General features: G+C 37.4%; 1 protein-coding gene across 1 annotated transcript; it reads right to left on the reverse strand.

Moving 5' to 3' along the window:
• Positions 1-281: 281 nt before the first annotated feature.
• LOC131423392 (antigen WC1.1-like) lies at positions 282-13893 on the reverse strand. The gene is made up of 4 exons (XM_058572554.1): positions 13591-13893; positions 6314-6622; positions 5896-6213; positions 282-730 (listed from the first exon to the last, which is right to left on the reverse strand). Exons 1-4 carry the CDS (start codon positions 13769-13771, stop codon positions 387-389), a joined length of 1152 nt encoding a protein of 383 aa, XP_058428537.1. The 5' UTR covers positions 13772-13893; the 3' UTR covers positions 282-386.
• Positions 13894-22247: the final 8354 nt, after the last annotated feature.

Below are 22247 nucleotides of genomic sequence, written 5' to 3' on the forward strand. Positions count from 1 at the left end.
TTACAAACACTCAATTCAACCTAGGAAAGTAGGGCCTCATTATTGTTTGTTCTTTGAAAATCACTGCAAACAGAGTGTGTATGCTAACTTGTGTGCTAATCTTAAAAATAGTAAATTAGAGAAACAAAATTATGCAGATTGATTTTAAGTTGAAATACTCTACAAAAAATATCTTGTCATACAATAGTGGTGAGTAGTGAAATGACACTATTAGAGATTTACAAGACAAAATGAAACTTATAGAATTTCATTTTATAAATGAAATCCATCATTCGCTGCTATCCTTGATTCCACTAATTGAGGGAATGACCTCTTAGTCCTCTCTGGACAATTCATCTCCTGTTCCCCCAGGGATCAGACACTATTTCCTGGCAATTTCCATTCTTTTAGGTAGTGGAGAATGCACTGACCATACCTGAGCAGATGACTCCTGCATCTTTAGAGTGCCCGCAGTTGTTCTTTTCCCAGACCAGGGCAGGGCAATTCCATAAGGAGTCCTCCTCCCCTGTGCAAGCCATGTCTGTCAGCCAGATGGGCCCTGATCCCTCTCCAAATTGTGCATAGAGCAAGGCATTGAAGGCCACTCCACAGTTCATTTGTCTGCACACCACATTCGCATCATTCAGGTCCCAGCTATTGTGACAGACAGTACCCCAGGAATGCTGGTGAAGAATCTCCACTCTGCCTGCACAACGACTGCCCCCGTCCACCAGGCGGAGCTGTGGAGTCTCTGAGGAGAAAAAATCGTGTCAATGATTGTTTTTACAAAGAGAGTGAGAGGGGTTCTCTTGTCATGTGGTACTCTCTCCCCCTCCAAGCAGTTTGCAGAATTACTTTCAGAATGAAGAGGTTGCTGTATAAGATATGGATCATCCATTATACTAGGGCAGCAGCTAGGTCTCAGTTTCTACCATAACATGTTGGAGAATTAATTGTGAAAAATTAAGAAATGGAATTAAACACAACGTAATCAAGTGAGTAGTCTTAGGTAGAAGTGATGTAGATCTTATCAGAGTAAAACTTGTTATTGGTAGATTTCTGCATATGATGTGGCAAAACAATTGGAGAAATGGAGTAGCTCAAAGTGTATTTTCTTAATGATTTCTAAGATTTAGTATAATAGGCCAATATCTGAATTGGTTTCTCATAAAGTACATACACTTGAGTACCCATGGCCTGAGATTTGGAAGGATGAGAGCACAGGGGATGGAGTAGGAAATGGAGATAAGATCATCAGGTGTTTTAGTTGACAGCCATGAATCCAGGAAAAAAATGCAATTAGATAGCCATTAAGACTGAAAAATGAATGGATCATAAGACAAATCAGAGTTAATGCAATATATTTCATTAATGAGTTTAGGCTTCATAGTTCAAATATGGAAAATTAATTTGTGTTTAATTTGTAGATTGGGCAACCTCCCCAAATAGATGATGTCAGGTAGTGACATTGCCCAAATGCCACCAGGAATCATAGAATGTTACTTTCCCCCCAAATATATCTAGCCTGTGATTGGACTTCCTGTCAGGAGTTCTTGATGAGGAGGCAAATAGCAGAATAGAAGTACCCTTTTTGTGACTCTGTAAGTAAAAAGAGGCAGGGAACACAGGGGAAACTGTATTCTGAGAAGAGAAAGAGGAAGAACACTGGGAACCAATACAGAAATGATGAAAAATGTTAATGATATGGAGAAGCATTAAGGCATCCCAGAGAAAAGTACAAGGCAATTTATAACTTCAACTATCTTACCTGTGGGAGATACACATGATTCTTACAAGCTTAAGATCAAGTTTGGGGAGTTGTTCTTAGAAGGACTTCTCTTCCAGAACAAGGAAGCCTTAGAGAAGGAATTGATCATATTGCTCAACAAGTTCTCAGAATGCTGTAATGGGTGCCATCTTGAGAAGGCATTCTTTTAGCCCCATTGTAGGGGCTAAATTGTGCTGGGATTATAAAATTTGGATTAATCAGACTTCAGTATCTCTGGGTGACTCCTCCACAGTGACAGGGTGGAAGAGTGACCACCTCAGTCTCGGATAGGAAGAGTGACTGACAGAAACACACTGAGATAGTGGCACAGAAGGGACTTGCGGTCTCATTGATACGTGGTTCATGTGGCCATAAAAGGAGATGGAGTGTGAAGGAGTGCTTCAAAGGGCGAAAGTCATTAATGGAGAGGCCAGGATGTTATCTCAGTTGTGTTCAAGGATGCTGGCAGCACCAGGAACAGGAGTCAGAGGAGCCTGGTGAGCCTGGTACTTCAGCCTTCCTGGATGAGGGGGAGTGACCAGTCTTATACAGTTGCACATTGAGGCCATGTCTGATAACTCAGATATCAATTTGGTGATTCACCCCATTTCTATGTCCACCTCTAAGGTGGAGATCAGTGGTTTGATTGCTTACACTACTTTGTACAGGCATTCCAGGGATTTGCCATGCTAGGGCACTGGGCATGCCCCCATGGGCCTGAGGCTTTGGCATAGTGTGTGCCTACCAGTTGGGTCCACAAACTACTGAAGGAAGGGCTTGTGGTGCCTTTGACTTTTGCTATGCCCCCCCTCCCATTTGCAAACAGAACCCCTCCAACATGATTATGGCCTGCCCCATCAGTATTCCATTTATCTCTAGGGCGGGAAATGAGGAGCAAAGTGCAGCCAGCATTTCAAACTAAATTCTAGCTCACTTTGATGGGAACTCAAAGGAACAGCAACTGGTTTCATTTTTAGTCTACTAACCCCACATATCTGGTGGATTTAAATGTTAAATGAGCAGGAATGAGTTCTCTGCATGCAAGTATTTTGTATGGAAGGAATTTTAAGTAATTTTTTTCTTTTTCAATTTATAAAGTTTTATATTTTCCTTACTATTATGTAGTTAGTGCATTTTAAAATTCCTTAAATGGATTTTTCTCTTTCTTATCTTTTTTTTTATATTTATTTATTTTTTTAGTTTTCAGTGGACACAACATCTTTGTTTGTATGTGGTGCTGAGGATCGAACCCGGGCCGCACGCATGCCAGGCGAGCGTGCTACCGCTTGAGCCACATCCCCAGCCCTCTTTCTTATCTTTTTTAATAAAATAATTTTCTTCTTAGTTTTTAATTTCCCTTTTTTTCTTTGTATTTTCTGCAATGTTTCTTTTTAAATTAATTTTCCTTTTATTAATTTACATTCTACATTTATTCTTCCTTTTATCTATTTACTGCTTTTTAGTTGTTATTAGTGTATTTGATTATTACTGTATTTATATAGCTGATTTATGTTTATGTGTTAAATACTGCTGTTATTCATTTCTTCTTTCTGAGGTATGATGGTGATTAAACCAAGAGCCTCAAACATGTTGGATGTGCTTTGCCACTGAGCTATACCTTCAGCCACTTGAGTGAGTTTGTACCTTAATGTAGCCATGACCTAGCCCTGCTCAAGACTTGGTGGACGTTATGGTTTGGATGTGAGGTGTCCCCCAAAAGCTCCTGATGAGACAATGCGAGAAGTTTTAGAAGAGAAATGACTGGGTTATGAGAGTCTCAACCCAATCAGTGAATTAATCCCATGATAGAATTAACTGAGAGGTAATATTATTATTGTCTTTGAGAGAAACCAAGGAGTTCAGTGTACTTGTAGGGGGAGGATTATAATAGGACATTATGTTGTCTAATGGGGTAAGAAGAACATGCGCAACCACGAGAAGAGTGGAAAACGGGAAACTGATAAGGGAAAACATTTGGAGTTTGCACAAGGATGAATTATTTGGAAAAGGAGCATCAAGAATATATGCTATAAGGAGAAGAGGCAATAGTTAGGGAAATAAACAATTCAATCAATATCTCAAGCTGGACAGTTAGTGATGGTCAATAGTGTGGCCATAAAAGGAGATGGAGTGTGAAGGAGTGCTTCAAAGGGCGAAAGTCATTAACGGAGAGGCCAGGATGTTATCTCAGTTGTGTTCAAGGATGCTGGCAGCACCAGGAACAGGAGACAGAGGAGCCTGGTGAGCCTGGTACTTCAGCCTTCCTGGATGAGGGGAGTGACCAGGCTGGAGAGAGGCACCAACTTACATGGGGCAAATTTAAAGTAGCTGAACATGGATTAAAAGAAAATAAATTGTTGAAAATAGAAATATTCAATGAGTTGGTCAGAAAAAAGAAAAGAAATGTATGTTGAAAGGGAAATGCAGAACCTTTAAATAATAAGGAAATCATTGTTTTCAGAGGACAGCCAGATTTTTGTGAGAACATAAAACTGAAGGGGACATTACAATTATTAAGAATTTAGAAGATGTTAGGCTCTCATTTCCTTCAGGCCCCATGGAATGTTTTCTGGGAGAGGGATGAAGTGGGCATATTAGTCTGCGGTAGCATATGGATAAAGGCTCAGAGGAGGTAGTATAAACCAAGACCTCTGGGATTGTGAGGAGATTACATTCAAGGTGAAAATAAGGGTAATCAAGGTTCCTCATCTCACAGCACTCCCCCATGATATGTCAGATGAGAAGAATAACAGTTTTTAAACAGGATTTTTATTGGGCCCATGCTTTGGAGAGGCCTCCAGCTCTTCTTATACTTATTCTTTGGAGAGGCCTCTAGCTCTATATACTAATCATGCATCTCTTTCCCAGCCTCCTCCTGCTCTGCTCATTATGGGATTTATCAGTACCTCAAGGTCACTATGCTCCTCCCACCTCAGTATTTACCCTGACCAAATGCTCTACTTCTTCCTGCATTGGACCTTTACTCCTTCTTTAGTTCTTAACTTAAATATGAATTTTCTCTTACTCAATGTACATATTTCTACAGCACCTACCATGCCTCATGTCATTTCACTTTATGCATGGTGTGTGTACAATAAGTGTGGTGCAAACATTCACCCTCTTACTAAGGAAATACAGTTTAATTAATATAACAAGACTGTGTTACCCAAATGCTTAGAAAATTTATCTGAGTATAACTTCATGCTCCCATATTCTCTGTTCAGTCTCTCTGATACTTTTTTCATAAATTGCTATGATTGCAGGCTTCCTCACATATGCCTTTGAAACAAGATTGCAAGAACTGAATCAAGTAATCTCTATCCAGTATTCATTTTGTAGAATTCATTCATTCATATTTTGTAGACTTATTTCAACTCATAAATTATGTTTGAATCTCAGAAGTCACCCATGATGTGCATGACCCCAACTGGCATGGAAGCCAGTGGGTAGGAAAGTCTGGGAACTCTCAGTGGCACTCCTGCTATTAAGACTGCCCAATACGTGAGAATTCCTACCTAGATTTGCCATAGGTTCCACACAGCACAGGAGATGGGGTGACTTGCTGGAGCCACATAGCCACACAGCCTCTCAGAGATGGGTGGGGCTTGCCAAGATTCCAATCAACCTGTTATTTGCAAGCCACCATGAAGAAAGACTCCACCTGCCAGAGCCTTATTCCTGCCATTAATGTACTCTCCTTTAAATAAAGGCCAGAGCCAATTTCTTCACATCATACACACCCTTACAATATCAACCCTAAATGTATAACAGTTACATGCAAAAGAAAAGTAATTAAACATGTATAACACATCCTTAGTGAATATCTTTATGATCTTATGGTAGAAAAGTTCTATTTCGTGTACAAAAAATGTTGATAAGCTGTGCTTCATTAAGAACAATACTTGACATTTGAAAGATCATATTAAAGAGAGTGAAAGTAAAAGGACAAGAGTTAAAAACCATATACTAATACATACATATATGCACCAAAAACTATTATCATGATAATATGTAGGATCATTATTTGAGAAGTCAACAAGCATCAAATCTCAATACCACTTGAATTTATTAATACATGGTCATGTATTAATACTGTCTGCTCTTAAAGACACATCACTCTAATACCAGTCAGCGCTGATCTCTCTTACCTGAGCAGACCACAGAGGCTGTGTTTCCATGGGCACAAGCAGGAACACCCAGGGCAGTCACAGGACAATTCCACAGGAAGGACTCAGACCCTGAGCAGTGAAATCGGTCTCTCCAGATCTCATCTCCTCCTTCCACAAAGTATGCTCCCTTTGGGGTGGAGATGGCGACTCCACAGCCCAGTTGACGGCAGACAACATTGGCATTGGCCATATTCCAGTGGGAGGCACAGAGTGTTCTCCAGCCTCCAGAGGTCTTCATCTCCACTTGACCCTCACACTGAGAGCTGCCATTTTTCATGAGCCGAACATCTGTATATCCTGGTAGAAGACAGGGCTTTAGCAACATCACACATTTTTCTTACCCCCCCCCCCCTCCCGAGAGTGCATAGGGAGATTAACATCCTGTTGTGAGTCTCACCTGAGCAGACAACTTGCACAGCTCCTCTCTGGGGACATCTTCCTCCAGGATAGGGTACTCTGGGGCAGAACCAGAGCTCAGGCTCCTGTCCTTTACACTGGAATTCTTCAACCCAGACCTGTTCACTGTCCTCTCTAAAGGGCAGGTTCCCCAAGACACGTGCAGCCTTGCCACACCCCAGCTCTGCACAGATGACCTGGGCCACGGGGAAGGTGAAATTCCCATCAGATACTGGAATCCATCCTCCCCCAGAATTCACTTCCACTCGCCCAGAGCAGGGTCCACCTCCTCCATCCAAACGCACAAATCCTGTGGAAGAAAGTAAGTAACAAAATGAGTACCATATCTTGGAGTTGGGAGCTACATGTCACAGGCAATGCTTGAGAGCTTTCTTTTCCCCCAGGGTGTGGTGAAGGTGTTCAATAGTTGGTACCAAAATGTGAATTTCTTGAGCAAGTGTGTGAACACAAATTTATGAGGAGAAATTTAAAAGGTCAGTTCTGAATTATTGACTCAATAAATAAAGATCTATCTATCTATCTATCTTTATATGTATCTATATATAACATATATATCATATATATATGTTTGTGTTTGCGTACGTGTGTGTTTGTGTGGTTGTAATATGTGTGTTTTTATTTTCTTCTGTATGAACATATTATCCTTCATATTAAAAAGATACCTGTGTGTTTGTTTATATATCTTTCTCTTCTACCTCCATTTTTATAGGAGCTATATCTACCCACTGAATTTGAAATCAAGTAGAAAAAGACTAGGCTTAATTTTCACTATTTTCTTCTCAAAAACTTTATTCATTAAAAAATTCCAACTAAGTTAACATTTGTTAATGAGTGAAAAAAATTCAATATGTATAAAAAAATTGAACATTTATATTTATTTCCCATTTAGGCATGAGGAAAGAGTCCAGTAAATAGTGTGAGAATGAGATGAATCCAGGTTATCTTGACTAAAATAATCAGGGTTCTTTACATCATATTTCCTATTAATGAAGATAGGGGAAAAATTTAGAAGAATGATAAGTTAAAAAAAGAATTTATCAAGAGATTTGAGCATTTTTTTGCCTTTTTGTTTTATTTTGTTTTGAGGGATTATTTTGTTATTAATAAGTAGAGTTGGAAGAAGCCATTAGATCTCTATCAAAGCTGATCAAGAAGGGGTTTTAAGTGTAGGTTTAGACCTTTGGGCAGGCATCCCACCACAAGTATGGAAAAGTTATGTAATAGTAAGTTTATGTGGTGAAGAAATTCTGCAGAGAAATCTTGCTGAAAAGAATAATATGATCAGTGTTTATTTTTCCAAAGTAGATCTTCAAAATGGAACAAACATCAAAGCATTAATCAATTTTATTAAAATTTTTACTTAAAGCATTATAATTAGAATACTTTCATTTCTCTCTGAAACTGATGTATTAATATCAAGTGTGGATTTGTGACCTTGTGACTACAAGGTCATTTTATTTTATATCATTATTACAGAGGAGTGATGACAATCTACCTTACTTATAAAGTTACAATAAAAATACAAAATTTCAAAATGAAATCACTCTACTTTAGGATGTTATGTTTTAAAAAGCATGAGACTTCTGCAGGGCATCATAAAAATCAGCTATCAATATTGGTGTCCAGTGACAGGAACAATAAAGATCAGTCTCCAGAACAGAAACTATCACTATAGTCTCTGCCTGTGGATGCAGCCAGATGTTTTTCTGTGTAGATTCTGGTTTCCACTTAGTTACATCTCCACACTAGGGATTAACACCGTCACCACCATGAGTTGTGCATGACTGATTATAGTTCTGGATCAATTAGATACACAAATTTGTCTGCAGAAACACTACTTATTTTTCATTTTCTTGTTTTTCATTGTATATGATATATTTCTAGCTCCCAAGATATAGAATGTCTCAATAAAGGTAGAATAACATTAATTTTGAGTTCTATCTTATAGAATTCAGTGGAATACCTGATTATAGTGTCATTCAGTTGAAATGTTATATGGGAATGTTTTTCTTAGGCACTGGACTAAGAAGATATTGATATTTCTATTGCAATATCAAAACTTTGTGAAGAACTTTTGCATAATTTTCATTAATGAAAATAGAAACATTTCAAATAAAGAAATAGATCATCCAATTCAGATTTCACCTTTACTCTTCTACTCTTTACAGGTCAGAGAGACCTAATCCAACTGTATTCTGAGGGGGTGAAGAGCAAAATTCATTCAGTACATGTACTCATACGATTAACTGAGCATCTGTCATTGTGCTGAACAGATCCTGAGGTGTTCAGAGGGCAGTATTGTTGCAAACTCAACAGTATTTTAATTCATCTTTAAAACTATATTAATTATTTATAATTTTCTAGGCATTTTTAATGAACTAATATACATCCAGAATCCTTTAATCATTTTATTTTAAAAAATACTTGTACAAATTAGAGTCAGCTACCATCTATACAGAGATGATCCCCACTTGTTATTCTTAGGGGTTGAATTACTCTGTTGCATTTAATATATAAAATATAAATAGAATAGTCAAAATATATATAATATAAATATATAAAATATATAAAATATAAATAGAATAGTCAAAGTGTGGTTCAGGAGCAGGTATACATTCTTCTGTAATTCCAGATCCATTGATTCCAGATGTAGGTATTTTTATGGTCTACATAGTTCTTCAGCTAAGTAGGCATTTCTTATATCATAGTGGTTTAGAAATCCTCATTACTTCTATTTGCAAAAATACATGCCAGTTTTGGTAATATGTCAATAGTATAAAGGGATTTGGAGATAAAAAATGATTTCCCTTACTCATCTGCATTACCAGATGGTTGAGGTAAATAGTACCACCATTTTATTGTCTACTTTTCTGTGCACCTTTCTTGCTTATACAAAATATATGTTCAAATAAAACTAATGTGTGCAGGGTGCAGTGGCATATGCCTGTAATTCCAGTGGCTCAGGAGACTGAGGCAGGAGGATCATAACTTCAAAGCCAGCCTCAGAACAGTGACACTCTAAGGAACTTAGTGAGACACTGTCTTTAAATAAAATATCAAAAAGGGCTGGGAATGTGGCTCAATGATTAAGCACCCCTGAGTTTAATCTCCAGTACCCCAAAAAACAAAACAAACAAAACAAAAAATTAATATGCCATATGGAACCTATTATTCAGTCTGAACAATCTATAGTCACAAAATCCCAGAGGTCTGAATGTTGAAGTTGATTCATTTGGGCCACTAGAGTATGAACACATAATTATCAATTATTTATTCAGAATAGACCTTCTTCTTGAATCACGAGGAAAACCTATATGAAGGCTTGAACATTATTTAAGAGGTCTAAATTGGTAGAATTTACCCAGAATGGTCATTTTTCAAGTCTCTTGAAAGAATTGACATGCATCTCTCCCTCTGAGTTTTAAATAGCATTTATATCAGAAGCTTCTTTTTTTGAATTTTGAGACATATCATGAAGCAAATCTAACTGAGGCTTTTTTGAAACACAAAGTTTAAATATAATATTCAATGTTGAGTCCATAAGCCTCATTTCTGTACCCACCGATCTCCTCGTCTATCACTCCACAATCCTACTATTCTGTTTAGGGCACAGAACGGTGTCACCCTAAACAGAGTACATGGGAATGTCTCCATCAGTCATTGTATCTGGCCAGGCAGAAATCCATAAATTTCAAGTATCTTCCTCAAAGACCAAACTTTCCTTGTATCATTGGGCTTCCCAGTCACTTTGAAAGCCAGAGGTGGTATCATGACCTGCCCATCAAGGCACAGCAGGGAAAAAGAGAGTGGCCACTGGAAGCCCAGTATGGTTAAAAATGCCTCTGACTGGAAAAGGATAAAAATGAGGCAGAGAGGTCTTCAAAGAAGACACAATCTAAACTTCCTTCATAGTCCTAATGTAGGAAATATGTATATAAAGGCTATTTTGAGAGTCTCCTTCTATGTTTTCTTATTCAAAACATACCAAAACTTGGCATGTTCTAGAAACATTTTTTTTTTGGTTCTGGATATGTATATTTCAGGGAAATAATATTCTTATCTTTGTGAAGGTTCACATCTAGTGAGGACATAAAGTTTCAAGTTATAGGAAAAATTTATGAGACCTGTATAGAAAAAGAAAGTAAAATTCCATCTGCAGAAGTATATTGAAGTACATGAATCATTCTCATTGGAGCAAATTGAAAATTACAGTCAAAGTTTTCCCTTGTCTGATCTTTTGCTACATAAACACATTGCTTCCTTGGGAATGTTTTGATTTTCTCAAAAATGTGTCATTCATGGGAACTTTTCTTCACCTATTCTGACCTCAATGCCACAACTGTGAGTCACATTTGCAAATCATTTTTCTCACTTTGTACAGCTAATGTGTACAGGATTCACACAAATGTAAACAGATTCCGTCCCCACCTTACACCTAGATTCTTAAGCACGGCTCAGATAATCCTTATGTGCTCTTTGTCACCCTTGTTTTGCCATCCACCAGATACTGTAAGCTTTCTCCATCTTCAAAAAATTTGGTTTATCTCCTTGTTCCCATTGTTTTCAAATTTACCTCCCAATGTACTTTTCTTGTATCATTGAACCCATCAGATGTAAACTATATAATCTTCCCCCACATTTCTTCTCATTTTCTTTTTGTTCCCTTAAATTTATTTGAACTGATACCTAAAAACACAAATAATATACATTTCAATGGGTAAATAGATGTGCTTGTGTATGTATACATTGTGTTATCTGTGTTTCCTCACACACTTTATTTATTTTTGTTGAAAACTTCCAAATGCTTTCTTATGGCTTTTTGAAATGTAGTTTATTATTTTTTCTATAGTCACCCTCCAGTGCAGTGGTGCATCAGAACTTCTTGCTCCTATCTAAGCAAAAACTCTTATTCATTTGTCAATCTGTAGCCTTCTATTTCCATCCTCTGTGCTTTCCAGCCTGTGGTTATCACAATTCCAGTCTCAAATTCAATATGGTCAACTCTTTTAGATTTGACATATAGTGTGATTATAAGGCACTCTTCTTTCTTTGCCCGAGTTATTTCACAAAACATAATGATCTCCAGGTCAATGCATGCTGTAGTAAATAAAAGGATTTCATTCTTTTTTTTTTGTCCTACAGAGTATTGCATTGTGTAAATTTACTTCATTTTATTTATCCATTTATCAGTTGATGGACACTTAGGATTCACACAAATGTAGATTCCCTCCCCACCTTACACACAAGGTCTTAAGCACTTAATTCCATTTCTTAGCTACTGTCGGTAGAACTACCATAAGCATTGGTGTATAGATATCTCTTCATCCTGATTTTATTTCCTTTGGATATATGCTCAGCCATGGATTGCTATATTATATGGTAATTATTTTTGGGAGGGCCCTCTTATAATGTATTTATATTTCCTTTGTCTGTAAAGGATAGTTTTGCTGTGTTTTGTATTTTTGATTGGCAGGTTTTACTTTCAGCTCTATGAAAATCTCATGGCACTTACTTCTGGTCTATATGTTTTCTGTGAGAAACCTGTCATCAGGTGAATTAGGCCATTCCTATGTGTTTGTTTCTTTTTGATTGCTTGAGACTCTATCTTTCATCTTTGGGAGCTGTATTATAATATGTAAAGAGCCCAAGTCTCCAGGTCAAATCTAGGTGCCCAATTAAATTTTTAGCCCCAAACAGAGACTAAACTCTCTACTTTATTCATAGTGTGCTGTCTGGGGCTTTGGGAAGCAACGAGGAGGGTGGTCCTATGGCCACCAACACTGCAATGCTGTCACACACTGAGGCCACAGCCTGCCAAGGCAACATAGAACTGGGGAGGGACCAAGGCCCTCAATGCTATGAGCTGCCTACTGTTGAAGTGGACTGATGGACCAAGACTCCTGCAACCAGCCTCAGGTTCTTCTTGAGTCTGTTGAACCAGCACATAGGTTTTGCTCTGCCTGTGAGCTGTCCCTAATTCTTAAAGAGTGCTGAGTATCACTATGGTGGGCCTGGCACTGAGCTCCAAGACAAAGTCCTGTGCCAGCCTTGTGCCCTGCTCCTTAGCAAGTGGAGTCTTGCTTCCCCCTCTGCCAAGGCAGCTTGGAGGAGTGGTGGTGGAGACAGTCTCTTTGCTACCTGACTAAACACAGTTCCAGATTCTCAGTCTGAACACACTGGTATAGCAACCAGTGTTGGACAGTTCAGGGCACCAGGTTTCATTCTGGCAGGACTTGTCCCAGATTTTAAGTCCATGGCCTGAGCTTAATTTCTTTTCCAGTCCACAAGAAGGATGCATCTCTCTTCATGCTGGGCTGCTTGAGGTTGGAAACTTTTAATCTTCCTCCCTTTTGAATATGTCTTTCTTTTTAATATACTAAAACAGGTACTCACCTGGTTTATTGTCTCATATCAAGCTAGTTTGGTGTGTGAATAGCAGTTTACTCAGTGTTATTTGTGGGAGATCACTGAATAAATATCCTGGTCCTAAACTACATGATATCTTACCGTAATAAACATGCATTAATATTTTATGGCATTCAACATTGATTAGCCAGGGCTGGGTTACATTAACCTTTCTAAGTATGAGTTTAAACAGATGTTGCTTTTAAAAGGAAATGTAGAGAAAATCTACTGTAGTAATATTACTATAGTAATAAGGAAAGCCTGTGACTCAGAGCATTTCATTCACAGTTCTTTGGCTTTTCCTGCCAATGTGTTAAGAATTCTGAAGTCTGAATCTGGAAAGGAGAATTACAACTTTGCAGTAATCCAAAATTCTCCTGTGAGGTGTTCAATCCCAGCCCTGTGCCCATAAACCTATTAACCCAGTGCAAAAATATCTCTGGCTATGGCTATACATATATAAACACTCAATTAAACTGAGAAAAATAGAGCCTCATTTTTGCATGTCTTTTGAAAAGTGCTGTAAACTGGGTGTATATGGTAATTTATGTGTAATCCTAAAAATAGTAAATTAGAGAAACAAAATTATGAAGATTGATTGTAAGTGGAATAATCCTATAACAAACCCATCTTATCAAGAAAGAGAATTGAGAAAGGAAAGGATAATATTTGAAGTTTACAAGAAGGGAGACAAATGAAGCCCGTCATTTGCAGCTATTTTGAACACTCAGGGTCTGTGAAAGAACCTCTCTGTCCTCCTTGGACTGTTCATTTCCTACTCCCCCAAGGGTAAGACACTCACTTATTTAGAACTTTTATTATCCAGTACAGTGGGGAATTCACTGGCCATACCTGAGCAGATGACACCTGCGTCCAACTTGTGTGTGCAGTGGTGTTGCCCCCAGCCTAGAGAAGGGCATTTCCATACATGGGATTCCTTTCCTGTGCACTTCAGGTCATCCAGCCAGATGGGCCCTGATCCCTCCCCAAAGAGTGCCTCGTGCACGGCATTGAGGGCCTCACCACAGCCCATTTGTCTGCACACCACATGGGCATCATTCAAGTCCCAGCTGAAGTCACACACAGTGCCCCAGGAATGCTGGTGAAGAATTTCCACTCTGCCTGCACAGCGACTGCCACCATCCACCAGGCGGAGCTGTGGAGTCTCTGAGGAGAAAGAATCATGTCAAGGTTTGCATTTACAAAGAGAATGAGAAGGGTTCTACTCCCTCCCACAAACTAAGCTTTCAGAATGCAGAGTTTGCTGGGTAAGACATGGCATTGTCATATCTGGGCAGCAACTAGGTCTCAGTTCCTACCAAAACAAGTAGGAAAATTAATTGTGTAAAAAAAAAAGGAATTAAACTCATTGTAATCTAATAAATAGTCTCAAGTAGAAGTTAGGTCCTGTCAGAGGTAAAGTTGTTGTTGGTAGAGTTCTTCATAAGGTGTGATAAAATGTTTCTAGAAATGTCAGGATTCCTACTTTGAGAAGTTGAAAGTATCTTTTTTTAAATTTTTTTTGGTGAATGATCTCTGAGATTCAATGTAATGTGCCAGCATCTGAAATGGTTTCTAATAAAGCATGCATGCTCAAGTGTCAATGGTTTGAGATTTGGAAGAATGAGAGCACAGCAGATGGAGTAAGAAATGGGGATGAGATCATCAGAAGTCTCAGGTGACCGCTATGAATCCAGGGAAATACATAATTATATAGATATTAAGACTGAAAATGAATGGATCACAAGGCAGATTATGGTTTCCTTCAAAATATTTCACTAATGATTCTACATTTCAGAGTTCAGATCTGAATATTTTATTTCAAATCTGTGTTCACTTTAGGTAGACTGTGCAACCTACCAAAAATATGATGTCAGATGCTGACATTGCTCAGATGCCACTAGGAATCATTGAATGTTACTTTTTAAAATAATGGCTTGGATTTCCTGTCAGGAGTTGTTATTATTCAAAAATAGGAGTTCTTAATGAGGGAGGGAAGTTGCAGAATAGAATTACCTTTGTTGTGACTCTGAGAATGAAAAGAATCAGGGAACACAGTGGAAACTGTATTCTAGGAAGAGAAAGAGAGGACTTGGAACTAATTAAAGAAATTATTAGAATTCTAAATAATCCAGAAAAGCATTAAGGCAGCCCATAAAAAAAGTACAAAGTAATTTACAAGATCAACTTCAGCTGCCTGGTGAGGGAAGGCAACCTGCAAGCATAAGGTAAGCTGGAGAGTGCAGACAACCCACATGGTGTCAGCAGAGCAGCAGTCTTAGTTGTGGGAGAAACACATGGTTCTTATAAGCTTTAGATCAAGTTTGGGGAATTGTTCTGAGAGAGACTCCTCCTGCACAACAACAGAGATTTACAGAATTCATGACAATGCTCAGTGAGCTCTCATAGTGCTATAACCAGAAGCTATCTTGAGAAAGGGCCTATTGTAGGGAATAAACTGTGCAGGGGTTAGAAAATATAGGTCAATTCAGGGTCCCTGGGTCACCTTGCTACAGTGATGGGGTAGAAAACATTATCATTCTACTGTCTCAGATAGGGACAGTACCTGTTGCAAACAAACTGAGAGGATTGAGTAGCAGGGAAGGCCCTGGAAGCCTCATTAGGAAGTGGTCCTTCCCTCTGTGAAGAAGAGTGATTCCATTCATATGTGCTTGCACATAGGGGAGAGAGCTCAGAGAACACATCTGATAGTTCACTGCATTCCCATATCCCCTCTCCACGGTGGAGCTCAGTGGTTTGATTGCTTACACCACTTTTCACAGGCATTCCAAGGATCTACCATGACTAGGACACTTCCATGGTCAATGACTAGAGGCCTCTGGAACAAGTGTGTGCCAGTGTGTGCCCACCTGTTGGATTCACAAAGAACTTAAAGAATGGCTTGTGGTGACTTTGACTTCTGTTTTGCAATGCTCCCCAGGTTTGCTAACAAAATCCCTGTAGTGTGATGGCCAGCCCCATTAACCTTCCCTTAACCTCCATGGCAGGAAATGAGGAGCACAGTGCAGCCAGCATATCACATCAAATCCCAGAACATTTGGTAGGAAGAGAGAGGAACTACAATTGGTTTCTTTTGTAGGCTACTAACCCCACATACCTGGTTGCATTCAAATGTTAGCTCACCTGCAAAGAGGTGTCCCCAGTGTAAATATTTTACCTGGGAAGAATTTTTGACACATTTTAAATTATTTATATCTTATTATATTAAACTATTATTTATATCTTATTTTTTTTACCATTGATTTATTTTAAAAATCTTTAAAGGGATTTTCTCTTTTTTATTTCTAATTTTTCTGTTTCTTCACATACATTTTTCTTTTTCCCATTCCCAATATTCCCCACTATTTATTTTCCTTCTTGAATTAATTTTTCTTTTATTAATTTTTTACTCTTATTAATTTATTTTCCCCCATCCATGGTTACTTCTATTTTAGTTGTTGTCGAGTATAAATGATCATTACTGTATTTATGTAGCCTGTTAATTTTATGTTCTGTTATTGTTGTTTTTTTCTTCTTTCTTAGTCATGATGGTGACCATATATGATCATATATGAAAAGCACACTTCAAAATCAGAAGAGACAAGGAAGGTAACTACATAGTGGTAAGTTGAAGATATAATGATTATAAATGCATATGTAATAGAACACAGAATTTTATAAAACAAATCTTATAGGATATAAAGGGAAAATAAACTTAAGCAAAATGCTAGTGGTATCTTAATATGTCATTCTCACTAATAGACTGGTCATCCAGACAAGACATCAACAAGCAAACATAAGGTTTAGATTACAGTATACATCAAGTGGCTGTAACATGATTAGAGTATTCCACCCAACAGCTGGACAATACACATTATTTCATTTGCACATTGTGCATTTTCTAAGATACATTATAGTTTTGGATTTAAAGAAAGCATTAACCAATGCAAAAAATGTAAATAATTTATTGCATTTTAATGGACTACTATATAAAAATTATGACATAATGAAACTGAAATTGACAGAGAAATTACACAAACACATGCATATTAAATAATACACCTTTGAATAAACAATAGATTATTGAAAATATCTGTGGCCTGAATTTAAAAAATTCATAGAAGTGAATTGAAATAGAAACACAAAATATCACAATTTGTGGGATACAGTGAAAGCAGTAGTAAAAACATCATTTATAACTATGAGTACACACATTAAAAAAAGAATGGAGAAATTTCAAATAAATAATGTAATATTGTACCTCAATGTTCTAGAAAACAAAAACAAATGAAACCTAAATTGTGTAAAAGGAAATAAATCCTAAAAAATCAGAACTAAAATAGATTAATAAGGAACAAAAAGAGCAATAGAAAGGATCAATAAAACAAAGAGTTTTTCCTTTCAAAAAAAAACAAAACAAAACAGAATTGGCACACCTTAACAAAACTAGACAAAAAACAGAGTGGGAAAACGCAAGCATGTAAAATTAGAGATGGAAAGAGGATATTAAAATAGGCAGCACTGACATAAAGGCAATCCCTAGAAAATATTTTGAAAAGCTATTTTACAAATAATTATAAATTTAGATCAAGTAGACAAATTCCTAGATGCATATGTCCTACCCAATTTGAGGTATGAGAATACAAAAAAATCTAAACAGATCAATAATAAGAAATGAGATTCATACAGTAACAAAGTCTTCCAATGAAGAAAAGTTCAGGATAGAAGAAATTGCCTGCCACTTTTAAAAACTAAAACCAATGCTCTTCAAACAAGTCCATAAAACATAAAGAAAAGATACTCTTCCAAACTCATTCTGTGAAGCCACCAAAATTTGATAAAAACATGACAAGAACAAAAAGAAAAATATAGCCAAGTATCCTTAATGAATATAGATGCAAAAATCCTGAATAAGATGCTTGAAAATCAAATCCAACACTTTAAAAATATGTCATGAAAGAGAAAGAGAGAAAGACACACACACACACACAAATAGAAGGTGGATTAGAGGAAGGAATCAGTTCCTTCACAGTTCATTTACACTAGACTTAAAAGACTGCTCCTGATTGAGGCAGATAACTAAGGGAATTCACTGAAACTTAATAACGGACAGTAAAAGAAACCGGAGAGACACAGAAAGTCAGAAACTTTGAAAATAATATCAGAAATAATACATCAGAGAAGCTCCAGTTTGGCTGGCAATAGCCACAGAGGTGGCTGCTGAAGGGAGGGTGTAACACATGCAGACAGAGAGAAGAAACCATGGTGGTAAAAAAAAAAGTCCTGGGGGAGCCTATAGATTAGGAAACTGATCTTAAGAAACCCAGAGTCAGTGGAGGAAGTGGTTGAGTGAAAATCAACCAAAATCGCTCTGCCCATGGGCAGATAGTTCAGTGAGAACTAAAGTCACCTGCACGGGAGCCATTTGTAAGTAATTCAAGGCAGCAAATGGAGTCAGAAGATTGGGAACTTGCAGAGGAAGTTGCCAGGGAACACAGCACTTGCCTATTATGATCCCTGGAATGTGTCCCAACCAGACTGACTGAAATAGGTGCGAAGAAAAAATTGCACCTGGAACATACAGGCTGCACAAGTCAAGGAGAGAAATCTCCCTTTATTGCTGGTGCTCCATAAGAGGTACTTGGAAGATGCCAATAACAGCCACACAGGAGCATCTACACTTCAGGGCTGATTCCTGGTAATTCATATTCATAGTGGTGAATGTGAAACCCGTGGAGGTGTAAGTTGCTACAACCTAAAAGTTGTTTTTACTGGAGGCCCCTGAGACCTAGACATCAGCCATGACCAGCATCTCCTCAGCAACAGGGGTTATGGATCAAATATTAAACCCACCACAGAGCTCCAAAGGTCAACCAAAAGTAAACCCCAGCTACTGGAACTTCCAATTTAGAACTCCACTGCACCCTCTAGAGAAATACCTTAGTTAGCACTCCCAAGTCTATTATACCCTATACTAGAAGATGGGAAGCTCAGAGCTATTATAATAAACTTTGGTTCCTAGCTGCAATGGCTGACAGCTAGGTGAGGAATACAAAGACCTAAACTTAACTTGATCCAAGGGTTGCAAAGCCCAGAAATAAATACAAAGAATGAAAATCCATCCCTGTGAGCAGTTATGATAACCTCAGTGCAAATAAGCCCTTTATTTCTTATTTTTCTCTTTTTATTTTTTTTCTTATTTCTTTTTTCTCCATATTCCCCAAATATTTTACTTTAAAAAATTTTAACTTCAAATTTTTTTTTCAAATATTATTTCATTATGTTTCATTATTTTTTACTCTTTTTCCATTTTGTGAGATATTTTGTGTATGTATATGTATGTATGGGGGGGGTTCTCACTGTGTGGATAGGAGATACACACACATATTCATATAAATTAAAATTCACATAATTTTACTTTCATATTAATTGTTTCCATCTTCACTTGCTTATTATTTAACCTTGGTGGGATATCATCATACATTTGAGTTGTTTTGGTCTTAACTTTCGTCTGTTCATACCTTGACTTTTTTCCTTATTGCACCATCATCACTCTCTTCACTGATTAATAGCCACATATTCCTGTTCCCCCTTCCTCTCATTTTTTATTACTTTCAATTAAGTTTTTATTCCTCCTTCTTTACAGAAGACATCTGCTACCTATCTCCTGCTTCTCCTGTGTTCACTTTTACAAATATTTCAAACTTTCTCTGGTCTACACAAGTCCTTTGGAGAGAACATCACAATGCCAATGTGCCCCAGATACAGGATATGGAGCTACGAACTGATTTGCCCAGCTCAATTCTGGTCTTTCTTTTTCTATGCCCATAATTTTATGAATGGAAATGTTTACTCTGTACCATTATATATTAGATACTTGTAAATTGCTTTTAATTTTATAGGAGCTCATAATGCAAGATTGCCTTGAGCCTCAGAGAAGACTTAGGACTTGAATTTTGAGCAATTTCAGAACTATTGAGATCATAGGAACACCGGGAATGTACTAAATGTATTTTGCATTGTCAGATGAGTGTGAGCTTTTGGGGACCAGGGGACGAATGTTATAGTTTAGATGTGGCATGCCCCAAAAGCTCACATGTGAGACAATGCAAGAAGGTTTGGAGGAAAAATGATTGGGTCATAGCCTTAACCTAATAAGTAAATGAATCCCTGATGGAATTAACTGAGTGGAGACTGGAGCTAGGTGGGATGTGGCTAGAGGAAGTGGTTCACTGGGGGCATGGCTTTGGAATACATATTTTCTTTCTGGAGGGTGGAGTCTCTATCTCAGCTTTCTGATCATTATGTGAATGGTTCCCCTCAGCCACAGTTTTCCACCATGTTGTTCTGCCTTACCCTGAGCCCCTAGGAGTGGAGTGTGCTGTCTATGGATTGAGACCTTGAAACTGTGGGACCTTAAATAAATTTTTCTTGCCCTATAGTTGTTCTGGTCAGGTCCTTTAGTCACTGAAATGAAAAAGCTGACTAAAACACTTTCCTAACATATTGTCCCTTCACATAAGAAACTGCAAACCTACTATTTAATAGAATTATATAGTTTATGTAATTCCTTCCCCATTCATCTTATTGTGATTATTCATACAGTGGATAACACAGTAGTCACCTGTTGTTTAATGCTTGATTTATGTCATAGTTTTCTATTGTTCTAATGATGTTAAATGCTAACCCCATGACGCCTATATAGGTCATCATTAACATTATGGATGTCAGAGTAAACACCTGACATTTATCTTAAGACTGTAGACCTGTTGCTAACATTAGTACTTTTCCTAGCTAAAGAAAGTAACTAGGACAAATAAAATTCACAGAGTAGAGATCCTTCTGCCCAGCAATATTTAAAACTCAGCCAGGTAACAGCAAATCTCACCCTACACACATTCTAGCCCCACCTGAGCCTCAACAATACCCCAACAATGAGATTGGGGAGATCAAACCCCCAAACCAATAGCCATTCCATAGGAGGAACAAGTATAGGGGACTTCAGATCCTGGAAACCTAGTCATATATCAAAAACATCAAAAACAGAGAGAAAATCCTAGAACAAAAAAAGATAACCATACACAGAAGAAAATGCATATAAAAGAGGGAGGGGAATCCATCTCAATTAATGAACAGGTCTAAGACTCTGAAAACATGAGGAAACAAGCAAACAAATCTCTCCTCCAAATTCACAATATCCCTACAAAGGATCTCACAGATATGAAAGTGGATTAAATTCCAGAGAAAAATGATAGAAAACTAATATTAAAATGTTCAATGAAATAAAAAAGTGAATTAAGGAGTGAATTAAGAGAGCAAATAAAGGCGATTAAAGACTATTTCAATAAAGTTATAGAGCTAATGAAAAGAAATAATAAGTACTGAAATTAAAGGCACAATGAATCAAATAAAAAATTCACTTGAAAGTATCATTGGATTGCTTAGGAAATGTAACGTTAGGCCTTCAAGGAAGAATTCAGGCTTTGAAAATGGGATATATGAACTTGAATATTTAGTATTTTTTTATATACTAAATATATAAGGAGTGAGGAAGTAATAAAATACCTCTCCTTTGAGTCCTTCCAATGCTTTCTTTGGGATCTGTAAATATTTGAACCCAGGACTTTGTGCATGTGAGGGAAGCGTCTACCAACTGAGCTCTATCCCCAGACCTATTATGTACAATTATAATACACCAATAAAAATATGGAAAAAAATTACATGGTGTGTAAAGAGGAGGGATCACATGACAAATTAACAAAATGAAAAAATTAAGATCGGATGGGCAGAAGCAGGTAGAAACTGTCATTTCTTATCAAAACACATACATAATGATATTTTATTGAACCCAACATTGACTTGAAAACACATGGCTGAGTGTCCCTGCCAATTTGAGTTTATAAAGATGTTGTGTTAAAAAAATGAAGAGAATTGATTGTAGTAAAGATGAAAGGAGAATCCACAGCTCAGAGCTCTCCAACTGTAATTCTCCTATGTATTCTTTTCTCTGAATTTTCTCTGAATTTTGTCTGACTTGTGATTTTGTAGTAATCCATAAATTTCTCTGTGATTTGTTTATTGATATCCTCTGTGCCTATACAATGGCTAGCCTAGTGCAAAACAGTGTCCCAGGCTACACATATGGAAACACTTCAACTGAGAAAAGCACAGCCACATTCTAGTCCTTTCTTCTAACAGGCTTGTTGTCTCCAAGAATTTGTATGTATTGACTTGCAAATGATTTGGATTATAGTAAACTTTTATTTATTTATTTATTTTTATGTGGTGCTGAGGCTGAACCCAGGGCCTCACATGTGCGAGGCAAGTACTCTACCACTGATCTACAGCCCTAGCCTATAGAAAAAAGAAAAAGATTATAAAGATTATAAAGTTTTTTAATTGAGAAGATATTCAAATACATTATCTTTTTAAGATAGACAGCTGGAGAATGAAAAACTATAGTTGAGACTCACAAGAGTGAAGCAAGTGAAGCTCATCACAATCAGAAA

The sequence above is a fragment of the Marmota monax genome, unplaced genomic scaffold (genome assembly GCF_021218885.2).
Source record: "Marmota monax isolate L192 unplaced genomic scaffold, Marmota_monax_Labrador192_F-V1.1 WCK01_AAM20220418_F8-fsc00186, whole genome shotgun sequence".
Lineage (NCBI taxonomy): Eukaryota > Metazoa > Chordata > Mammalia > Rodentia > Sciuridae > Marmota > Marmota monax.

What these genes read in the sequence shown, in the direction of transcription:
- LOC131423392 (XM_058572554.1), bottom strand. Translation starts at nt 13,771, where the DNA reads ATGGGCTGTGGTGAGGCCCTCAATGCCGTGCACGAGGCACTCTTTGGG. An exon ending in CGCAGGTGTCATCTGCTCAG is followed by an intron (nt 6,623 to 13,590) that starts GTATGGCCAGTG and finishes TTTCTTCCACAG; the next exon opens with GATTTGTGCGTTTGGATGGA. An exon ending in AGCCTCTGTGGTCTGCTCAG is followed by an intron (nt 731 to 5,895) that starts GTAAGAGAGATC and finishes TTTTCTCCTCAG; the next exon opens with AGACTCCACAGCTCCGCCTG.